Source organism: Trichomycterus rosablanca, chromosome 9 (assembly GCF_030014385.1).
Source record: "Trichomycterus rosablanca isolate fTriRos1 chromosome 9, fTriRos1.hap1, whole genome shotgun sequence".
NCBI classification, from domain to species: domain Eukaryota; kingdom Metazoa; phylum Chordata; class Actinopteri; order Siluriformes; family Trichomycteridae; genus Trichomycterus; species Trichomycterus rosablanca.
The window spans coordinates 40804802-40817562 of NC_085996.1; the positions used below are offsets into that span (position 1 = coordinate 40804802).

General features: G+C 42.1%; 1 protein-coding gene across 2 annotated transcripts in view; it reads left to right on the forward strand.

Annotated features, from left to right (window-relative positions):
• The window catches only part of dse (dermatan sulfate epimerase), a 26685-nt gene continuing 13924 nt past the window's right edge, over positions 1–12761 (forward strand). For both annotated transcript variants that reach the window (XM_063002454.1, XM_063002453.1), the window contains exons 1-5: positions 1–171; positions 1505–1947; positions 4019–4272; positions 5500–5739; positions 6122–6329. In XM_063002454.1, coding sequence (XP_062858524.1) covers positions 1535–1947; positions 4019–4272; positions 5500–5739; positions 6122–6329 — 1115 coding nt within the window. In that variant the 5' untranslated portion in view covers positions 1–171; positions 1505–1534. The remainder of the gene's footprint in view (positions 172–1504; positions 1948–4018; positions 4273–5499; positions 5740–6121; positions 6330–12761) is intronic.

Here is a 12761-nt window from a genome sequence, read left to right on the forward strand (position 1 = left end):
TGTGTGTGCAGTACAGATGTTGATTATAAGTTTGGGTTGTTGGTGTGTTTGCGCGGTGTTTTTTAAACTGTTTGATGTTGAACGGAAGTGAGAGCGGAAGTGAGTGTTTTATTAAATCTGGAGTGTTTATCAGTAATGATTCAGCAGCTGGAGATTCAAACCGGATCCACAGTGAGTATCAAACATTCACATCTATATAAATACCTCAGTAAATACTTCAGTAAACACCCGAACTCTTCTGTAATCTTTACTAAACACTGCTGGGATTAATTCTACTCAGTAAGAGCAGGACAGTCAGAACAGGAGGTTTAATTCTTTATACTTTATAATTATTTACTTTAATACTGACAGGGTGCTTAGTGTTTAGAGTTTAGCTTAGCACTTAGCAATACACACTACATTAAAATGATACTTTATATAAATTCTGCATTATATTATATACTGCGTTATATTATTTACTGCATTACACTATATACTGCACTATACTATGGAGTGTTAAAACTAAGTCCAGAAATAAAATGTTAGTTTGTTATTAAATGTATATTTTACCTTGTTGTGTGATTTTGCCAAAACTGAACATAGCAGTGCAGAAGGTGGATTTGTGCTCTCTAGCTGTTCTATAATCAATCAGTCAGTGTTTCTGTGAAGTCGGTTAGTACTCAGTAATAAAACCAGAACTGTAGAAGCTGCTCTCTGGTGTCAGGAGAATAGATCCAGTACTTAATAAGGAAAGTATACACATTATGGGCAGTTGTAGCCTAGTAGATAAGGTACTGGTTCAAGCCCTACTGCTGCCAGGTTGCCACTGTCGGGCCCCTTGAGCAAGGCCCTTATCCTGCAATTGCTTAGACTGTATACTGTCACAGTACTGTAAGTTGCTTTGGATAAAAGCGTCTCCTAAATGCTGTAAATGTAAATGTGATAAACAGCTTAGTATAATTTTAGGCACCAACACAGATCAGTTACAGTCACAGCTGACTGCAGTTACAGTTAGAATGCTTTTACTGGATTCTACAGTGCAGCCGTTATGATCAGCGCAGAGAAATTCAGATGGGTGTGTTTAGATAAAGAGTTTGGGATGTTTTTCTCACTGTGTTTATAATTCAGCTGATTGTTAATAAGACACTAAAAGCTTCATTGTTCTGATTATCCACAATCACTCGGAATCGTCCAGAAATCTCTGATATGATAAGTGATCCTTTCATCTGTTTTACTTTATCCACCACACATAAATCAGCTCCATCCACGTTGCTCTGTGTGTGTGTGTGTGTGTGTGTGTGTGTGTGTGTGTGTGTGTGGAATGTAGACGTTAGGAGGTCATGGAGGAATGTGGAGTGTAAAATCAAGAACACACACACACACACTGTTTGATAGAGTAAAGCAACGCATATGAAGTGTTTACTTACATGTAAACACTTTATTTAAACACTGTTAGTGGGTGGAGTCTGTGATGTGTGGGTGGAGTTTGTATTTGTGTAATAACAAAGTCCTCTAATTTTTTCAGACATCACTCTGACATCACTCTGATGTCACCATGAGCTCGTACACACGTGGCGCCCCCACCGTCTTCTTCATAAGTGCGGTGTGTGTGCTGGCGCGGAGGGATTGGGATGCGACCGGAGGAGAAGTGCCCTTTATCGGCGGGCGTCTCTCAGGACATCCCATGCTGTATTTTGGACGAGAGGCTGTCCCGGAGCTGAGGAAGGCAGGACTCACCACTCATGCCCACCTGGCACTGCAAATACGGCAGGCTGGCGAGGCCATGCTGTCCAGCCCCGGCCAGTTTCTGCCCCCCAGCGACCCCAAGGAGTTCAGCGCCCGTTGGAACGAAATTTACGGGAACAATCTGTGTGTTTTGGCTTTATTCTGCCTGCTTTACCCACAACGCACTGGGGCACTCGGCATGGCACGCCAGTATATGGAGAGGATGGCATCACAACCTAGCTGGTACAGTGTGTGTGTGTGTGTGTGTGTGTGTGTGTGTGTGTGTGTTTGGAAAGGCTCTTACAAGATTTTGGAGTGTTTCTGTAGCACTTTGAGCCCATTCAGTAAACAGAGTTATTTGAGGTCAGGCCCTGATGTTGGAAGAGACCTCATCTCAATGGTGTTTAGTGGGGTTGAGTTCAGGGCCACAGGGGTTAATTTTCTTTTGGAACTTGCTCTGTAAACGAGGGCACAGTCATGCTGGAACAGGAAAAGGGCCTTCCCCAAACTGTTGCCACTAAGTTCTCTGTATTCACCAGTGTAGAGTTCTATTAATAGAATAGAATAAAATAAACGCCTTTATTTGTCATATATACAGATACAGACGTAAAAGTACAACTAAATTCTTTCTTCATGTATCCCAGCTTGATTAGAAGCTGGGGTCAGAGCGCTGGGTCAGAAATTGTACGGCACCCCTGGAGCAGAGAGGGTTAGAGACCTTGCTCAAGGGCCCAACAGTGGCTGCATGGCAGAGCTGGGATTCAAACTCTCAACCTTTCAGTTGATAGCTCAAAGCTCCGCCCACTAGGCTTCCGCCGTCACAACAATTTAATGTAAAAATGTACAAATTAAATGAGGTCAAAAGTTTTACAAAACCCCCATTTAAAAATCATTCAACTATAAATGAGCAAATCAAAACTATTTTACTTAAAATTATTTGCTTTAATTTCAGAGGAAATTGAATTAAAAACATGAATCTGAGTGAATATAAGTGAAAATCTTTTAGGTTTGAATGTAATTTAAAGATAATCGTGGACTGACGGATCTGAAGTTTCAGTCACGACCAACACAAATGTTTTTTCTCTTTTATTAAACTCTCATCAGCACTTTTACTAAAATAATCCTCATCTGTGCTCTTTATTTATCTGATTAAATCTGATCCAGCTCACCGACTCCGCCCAATCCTGGATCCGCATCAGTAATAACCACAGATCACAAAAATCTGAGCGCTGATGCATTTCCTGCCAAAACCAACACACTTCCTGTTTCACATTTAGCCTCAGTCAGCAGATTGTGTGAAACCTCAGACAGAAATAACACATCCTTCATCCTCCTGATCATCATCATCATCATCATCATCATCTACTTCCTGTTTTTATATCTGCTTACTGACTGATCCGGGACTCAGCGCCTCTCTGAACCTCCACCGATATTCCTGCACTGAGACGTTTAATAATAATAATACTAATAATAATAATTTTATTTATAAGCACCTTTCAGGAAACACAAGGTCGCTGTACAGCTTACTAAAGTTTTCAGCATTAAAAACCTGAACATTATTGTTTTTTATCCTGGTCAGGGTCACAGTAGATCAGAAACTGAGCACTGGGCAGGGATTTCCTGGACAGGGTGCCAGTCCATCACAGGGCTTCAGATATATGCAGTCATGTCTGTGTAGGCGCCTGGCTGGCTGCACCGCTGAGATTCGAACCTGTTCTCAAGTGCACAAAAACCTCATTAAAATAAATAAAACAATAAAAAATAAAATAAAATGTTCAGTTTAATGTTACTAAAATCTAAATGTGATAAAACATTATCAGATTCCTGAGAGCTGCTGGAGAACAGATGATGATTCACATGCAGATGTTCTCACCTCTGTAAATCTTTATTATTGAACTCATCTGCAGTTCACACACTCAAGGTGGCCAGATTTTTCCTGTATGGAGCACCATACAGCACCACCCCCCCCCCTTACTGCAGGTTCAAATGATTGATCAAGAACGCTTCAGCAGGGTGGTGGTGCTGCATGGAGTGTTGCTGCAGGATCCAGGGTTCAGTTCTGAGCTCTGCTTGCCGTCTGTGTGGCTTTCTATAGATACTGTGTTTACTTTTAGCCCCCAATAACATACCAGAAGGTGGATTAACTTCTAAAAATTGCCCATGGGTGTGAGTGAGGGAGTGAGTAAATGATGCCTGTATATTATGTGTGTGTGTGTATATATTTATATATATATATATATATATATATATACTGTATATATATATATATATATATATATATATATATATATAGCTTTATAACTGTATAACTCAGGTTGGTGAGGGACGCTCCGTGGGACGAGGTTCCGATGGCGCACTCATTGGTGGGCTTTGCGACGGCGTATGATTTCCTGTACGAGTTCCTGAGTGAGGAGGAACAGGAACGTTACCTGCACGTTATTGGAAACGCCTCGTTATACATGTACGAGAAATCCTCTCAGAGGGGGTGGAGCTTCCAGTACCTGCACAACCACCAACCAACCAACTGCGTCGCCCTGCTGACATCATCACTCGTGCTCATGAACCAGGGTTAGTTACACAAACTAGTAGCATCAACAAACACACATACAGTAATACACTAATACACACACTAACACACACACACACTAATGCACTAATACACACACACACACTAACTTTTAAGACACACACGAACACTAATACACAAACACACACACACACATTTACATTTTCGGCATTTAGCAGACACCTTTATTAAAAGCGAATTACAGTACAGTTACAGTATACAGTCTGAGCAATTGAAGGGACTTGCTTAAGGGCCCAACAGCAGCAACCTGGCAGTAGTGGGGCTTGAACCAGCATTCTTCTGATTACTAGTCCTGTACCTTAACCACTGGGCTGCAGCTTGCCCTGTATCATTTACATTTACATTTTCAGCATTTAGCAGACGCTTTAATCCAAAGCGACTTACAGTTATGACAACACAATTTTGAGCAATTGAGGGTTAAGGGCCTTGCTCAGGGGCCCAGCAGTGGCAACTTTGCGGTGGTGGGCAACCTTTAGATTACTAGTCCAGTACCTTAACCACTGAGCTATCACTGCCCTATCACACACACACACACACACTAATGCGCTAATACACAAAAACTAACACTAATAAACACACACACGCACTCACACATTAATGCACTAATACACAAACACACATACAGCAATACACTAACACACACACAAACACACACACACATACAGTAACACTAACACACACACATTTACATTTTCTGCATTTGGCAGACGCTTTTATCCAAAGCGACTTACAGTATTGTGACAGTATACAGTCTGAGCAATTGAGGGTCAAGGGCCTTGCTCAAGGGCCCAACAGTGGCAACCTGGCAGTGGTGGGGCTTGAACTGGCAACCTTTCGGTTACTAGTCCAGTACCTTAACCACTAGGCTACAACTGCCACACACACACACACACACACATACACACACACACATACAGTAACACTAACACACACACTTCTTCTGTATGTTTATCATTCATCTTGTTCAGTCGTTTGTAGTAACTGTAATTACACTGCAGCTCAAAAGTTTACACACACTTCTGTACAACATGCATAATAAAATGTGGGTGTTTCTCCAGACCTTGACGAGGGGACCGCTGGTCCATATAAGTGCAGTCAGACTGGTCATAGAAACAATTCAAACTAGAACTTTCTACCTCAGCATTCATTCAGTCGTTGTATGTATATTATTAACTTATGAATGTGTGTGTGTGTGTGTGTGTGTGTAGGATGTTTACAGGAAGCGTATGTATACATTCAGCAGGTCATGTCGATCATGGAGAAGGCGTTGGTGGTGCTGCGTTCAGTAGCTGACGGTTCTCTGTATGAAGGTGTTGCGTATGGAACCTACAGCACTCGCTCCCTGTTCCAGTACGTCCATCTTCTACAGAGACACTTCAACATCTCTCACTTCACTCACCCCTGGTTCCAAAAACACTTCCACTTCCTCTACAGCACGCTGCTCCCTGGTAACTACACCACACATATATAGCTCAAAAGTTTACATACACTCATAAAGAGTTTCAGGAAAGGTTTTGCCGGTGTTCTTTTTCTGTGACTGAACTGCTTCTGTCAGAAGTTGCTTCTGATTCCTCTGGTTGGATCCTTGATCTCTGTACTTGACAGAACTGGAGTTTTCTGGCACAGACTCGACTTTTCTGTATTGCAAAGCTTGCTTGACTGTGGACACTGACACCTGTGTTGAAGCAACTTCTAACTCATGGCAAATTTATGACATTATAGAACTTCTCACCATATTAATAAGTCTGTATGTTTTTGAAATAGTTAATAATGAAACAAACTTTATAAATGTTGTACTTTGTGTGTGTGTGTGTGTGTGTGTGTGTTCAGGTTTCCAGAGAAGTGTTGCTATTGGAGACTCAAACTATAACTGGTTTTATGGACCTGAAAGTCAGCTGGTGTTCCTGGATCGCTACATTATGAGGAACGGCTATGCTAACTTCCTGGCTGAACAGATCCGAAGATACCGCGTTCAGGATGGACCGGGACAACCGGCACGGGGACAGAAGTGGAGTACACTACACACCGAGTATATCTGGTACACACACACACTTACACTGTACACTACACACCTAGTATATCTGGTACACACACACACTTACACTGTACACTACACACCGAGTATATCTGGTACACACACACACTTACACTGTACACTACACACCGAGTATATCTGGTACACACACACACTTACACTGTACACTACACACCGAGTATATCTGGTACACACACACACTTACACTGTACACTACACACCGAGTATATCTGGTACACACACACACTTACACTGTACACTACACACCTAGTATATCTGGTACACACACACACTTACACTGTACACTACACACCGAGTATATCTGGTACACACACACACTTACACTGTACACTACACACCGAGTATATCTGGTACACACACACACTTACACTGTACACTACACACCGAGTATATCTGGTACACACACACACTTACACTGTACACTACACACCGAGTATATCTGGTACACACACACACTTACACTGTATACTACACACCGAGTATATCTGGTACACACACACACTTACACTGTACACTACACACCGAGTATATCTGGTACACACACACACACACTTACACTGTACACTACACACCGAGTATATCTGGTACACACACACACTTACACTGTACACTACACACCGAGTATATCTGGTACACACACACACTTACACTGTACACTACACACCGAGTATATCTGGTACACACACACACTTACACTGTACACTACACACCGAGTATATCTGGTACACACACACACTTACACTGTACACTACACACCGAGTATATCTGGTACACACACTTACACTGTACACTACACACCGAGTATATCTGGTACACACACACACTTACACTGTACACTACACACCAAGTATATCTGGTACACACACACACTTACACTGTACACTACACACCGAGTATATCTGGTACACACACACACACTTACACTGTACACTACACACCGAGTATATCTGGTACACACACACACTTACACTGTACACTACACACCAAGTATATCTGGTACACACACACACTTACACTGTATACTACACACCAAGTATATCTGGTACACACACACACTTACACTGTACACTACACACCGAGTATATCTGGTACACACACACACTTACACTGTACACTACACACCAAGTATATCTGGTACACACACACACTTACACTGTACACTACACACCGAGTATATCTGGTACACACACACACTTACACTGTACACTACACACCGAGTATATCTGGTACACACACACACACACACTTACACTGTACACTACACACCGAGTATATCTGGTACACACACACACTTACACTGTACACTACACACCGAGTATATCTGGTACACACACACACTTACACTGTACACTACACACCGAGTATATCTGGTACACACACACACACTTACACTGTACACTACACACCGAGTATATCTGGTACACACACACACTTACACTGTACACTACACACCTAGTATATCTGGTACACACACACACTTACACTGTACACTACACACCGAGTATATCTGGTACACACACACACTTACACTGTACACTACACACCGAGTATATCTGGTACACACACACACTTACACTGTACACTACACACCGAGTATATCTGGTACACACACACACTTACACTGTACACTACACACCGAGTATATCTGGTACACACACACACTTACACTGTACACTACACACCGAGTATATCTGGTACACACACACACTTACACTGTACACTACACACCGAGTATATCTGGTACACACACACACTTACACTGTATACTACACACCGAGTATATCTGGTACACACACACATTTACACTGTATACTACACACCGAGTATATCTGGTACACACACACACTTACACTGTACACTACACACCGAGTATATCTGGTACACACACACACACTTACACTGTACACTACACACCGAGTATATCTGGTACACACACACACTTACACTGTATACTACACACCGAGTATATCTGGTACACACACACACACACACTTACACTGTACACTACACACCGAGTATATCTGGTACACACACACACTTACACTGTATACTACACACCGAGTATATCTGGTACACACACACACTTACACTGTACACTACACACCGAGTATATCTGGTACACACACACACTTACACTGTACACTACACACCGTGTATATCTGGTACACACACACACTTACACTGTATACTACACACCGAGTATATCTGGTACACACACACATCTGGTACACACACACACTTACACTGTACACTACACACCAAGTACATCTGGTACACACACACACTTACACTGTACACTACACACCAAGTATATCTGGTACACACACACACTTACACTGTACACTACACACCGAGTATATCTGGTACACACACACACTTACACTGTATACTACACACCGAGTATATCTGGTACACACACACACTTACACTGTATACTACACACCGAGTATATCTGGTACACACACACACCTGGTACACACACACACTTACACTGTACACTACACACCAAGTATATCTGGTACACACACACACTTACACTGTATACTACACACCGAGTATATCTGGTACACACACACATCTGGTACACACACACACTTACACTGTACACTACACACCAAGTACATCTGGTACACACACACACTTACACTGTACACTACACACCAAGTATATCTGGTACACACACACACTTACACTGTACACTACACACCAAGTATATCTGGTACACACACACACTTACACTGTACACTACACACCGAGTATATCTGGTACACACACACACTTACACTGTATACTACACACCAAGTATATCTGGTACACACACACACTTACACTGTATACTACACACCGAGTATATCTGGTACACACACACACTTACACTGTATACTACACACCGAGTATATCTGGTACACACACACACTTACACTGTATACTACACACCGAGTATATCTGGTACACACACACACTTACACTGTATACTACACACCGAGTATATCTGGTACACACACACATCTGGTACACACACACACTTACACTGTACACTACACACCAAGTACATCAGGTACACACACACACTTACACTGTACACTACACACCAAGTATATCTGGTACACACACACACTTACACTGTACACTACACACCGAGTATATCTGGTACACACACACACTTACACTGTACACTACACTGTGATTTTAATATTCATATGGACAATATTAATAACCCTCTTACCAAAGATTTCATAAGTTGTATTGAGGGTTTTGGACTTCAGCAGTATATCAACTTTCCCACTCACAGCAAGGGTCACATCCTGGATTTAATTTGCTGTTCAGGGTTATCTCCTCTAGACAGTACCGCTGATGAACTCCCCATATCTGACCATTTATTCCTTTCATTTAATGTCTGTCTCTCTCTGTCTATCAATAAATTCCCCCGTCTCATTTCTTTCCGCAATATTAAGGACATTAATTTGGATTCTCTCTCTTCCAGTATTAACTCCACAATGGACAATCATAATCTAACCACCCTTGATGACCTGGTATCACACTACAATACTGGGCTTCATTCTGTACTCGACTCCCTGGCTCCACTAAAAATTAAGTCCGTTTCATTCTCCCATCCAGCCCCCTGGTTTACGCCCGAACTCCGGCTCATGAAGGCTAAAGGACGGCAACTTGAGCGGCTCCAAAGGAAAACTGGACTTTCTGTTCATAAAGACATGTACAAAGATCATATGCTACACTACAAGGATTGTATTTCACAAAGTAAATCCAATTATTACACTGACATAATCCATTCAAACGAAGGTAATTTTAAGTCACTATTTTCATTGTACAAAAGTATTACTCAAGCCCCGGACTCTCTTCCATCTCACCTGCATTCAGTTGACTTTTGTAACTCACTAATGTCATTCTTTAATGAAAAAATCAGTACAATTCACCATCATCTTAGTTTACAACCAACTTCCAGGATTACCTCTGATTTCTCTCCTCCCGCTCATTCTTTCTCTCTCTTTCATCTCCCTTCCACCTCTGAAATCTCAGACATCATCCGGAAGCTTAAGCCATCTACTTGTCAGTTAGACCCCATCCCCTCAGTATTAGTAAAAACCTGTCTTCCCTCACTGGTTCCTATCATTTCTTCCATTATCCATTCCTCTCTTTCCACTGGAACTGTTCCTGCTTCTTTCAAAACTGCAGTAATAATTCCGATTCTGAAAAAACCTGGTGCAGATCCAACTAATTTCAATAATCTACGGCCAATTTCTAATCTACCCTTCATTTCCAAAATTCTAGAAAAAATAGTAGCATCTCAACTACATACTTACTTATCCTATAACAACCTGTATGAACAGTTCCAGTCTGGTTTCCGCCCTCTCCATAGCACAGAAACTGCTCTGATAAAAGTCACCAATGACCTCCTCATGGCAGCTGATTCCGGTTCACTCTCCATCCTTATCCTACTAGACCTAAGTGCAGCATTTGACACCATCTGTCACACCACCCTCCTCAATAGACTTTCTTCCATTGGTATCACTCAGACTCCCCTAAGCTGGTTCAAATCATATCTCTCTTGTCGCACTCAGTTTATTCAGCTTAAAACATTTACATCTCAGCCCTCTCCTGTTGCTTCAGGTGTGCCCCAGGGCTCTGTCTTGGGGCCCCTTCTTTTCATCATTTACCTCCTTCCCCTTGGCCACATCTTTCGTAAACACCACATTAGCTTCCACTGTTATGCGGATGACACCCAGCTCTATTTCTCCTGCAAACCCACTCTCAACATCCCACCCACCTCCCTTACTGATTGTTTAACAGAAATAAAATCCTGGTTTTCGGCAAATCTCCTAAAATTAAACAGTGATAAAACTGAGGTTCTCCTCGTTGGTACTAAAACAACATTATCCAAAACCAACAGTCTGTCTATTGACATTGACAATTTTTCTGTTATCCCCTCAACTCTGGTAAAGAGTTTGGGTGTCATCCTCGACACTACTCTATCATTCCAAGCCCATATCAATAACATTACCCGGTCTGCTTATTTCCACCTACGTAATATCAGTCGTCTTCGCCCATCTCTTACTCCACATACCACTGCCATTCTTGTTCATAGCCTTGTCACTTCCCGTCTAGACTATTGTAATTCTCTCCTTTTCGGTCTTCCACACAAATCTCTCCATAAGCTTCAACTGGTCCAAAACTCAGCTGCCCGTATTATCACTAGAACCCCTTCTTTCCACCATATCACTCCTGTTCTGTCACAGCTCCACTGGCTCCCGGTCAAGTTCCGCATCGATTACAAAATCCTTCTTCTCACTTTCAAGGCCATCCATAATCTCGCTCCAACTTATCTCTCTAATCTTCTCACTGTTGCTACTCCCTCTCGTTCTCTCAGATCTTCCTCCTCTATTCACTTTACTGTACCCTCTGCCCGTCTCACCACCATGGGGAGCAGAGCTTTTAGTCGCTCTGCTCCCCGAGTTTGGAATTCTCTGCCATCTGAATTACGGAACATAAGCTCTCTCCAACAGTTCAAATCCTCACTTAAGACTCACCTGTTTAGGACAGCCTATAACACCTGATTGGTGCTTTTGCTGTGTCATAGTTTTAACTGTTTTAATTGCTGCTTGTTTGTTTCTTTGTATTTTATTGTTGTGGTGATTGTAAGGTGTCCTTGGGTGTCAGAAAGGCGCCTATGAAATAAAATGTATTATTATTTATTATTACACACACACATCTGGTACACACACACACTTACACTGTACACTACACACCGAGTATATCTGGTACACACACACACACTTACACTGTATACTACACACCAAGTATATCTGGTACACACACACACTTACACTGTACACTACACACCGAGTATATCTGGTACACACACACATTTACACTGTATACTACACACCGAGTATATCTGGTACACACACACACTTACACTGTACACTACACACCGAGTATATCTGGTACACACACACACACTTACACTGTATACTACACACCGAGTATATCTGGTACACACACACATTTACACTGTATACTACACACCGAGTATATCTGGTACACACACACACTTACACTGTACACTACACACCGAGTATATCTGGTACACACACACACACTTACACTGTACACTACACACCGAGTATATCTGGTACACACACACACTTACACTGTATACTACACACCGAGTATATCTGGTACACACACACACACACACTTACACTGTACACTACACACCGAGTATATCTGGTACACACACACACTTACACTGTATACTACACACCGAGTATATCTGGTACACACACACACTTACACTGTACACTACACACCGAGTATATCTGGTACACACACACACTTACACTGTACACTACACACCGTGTATATCTGGTACACACACACACTTACACTGTATAC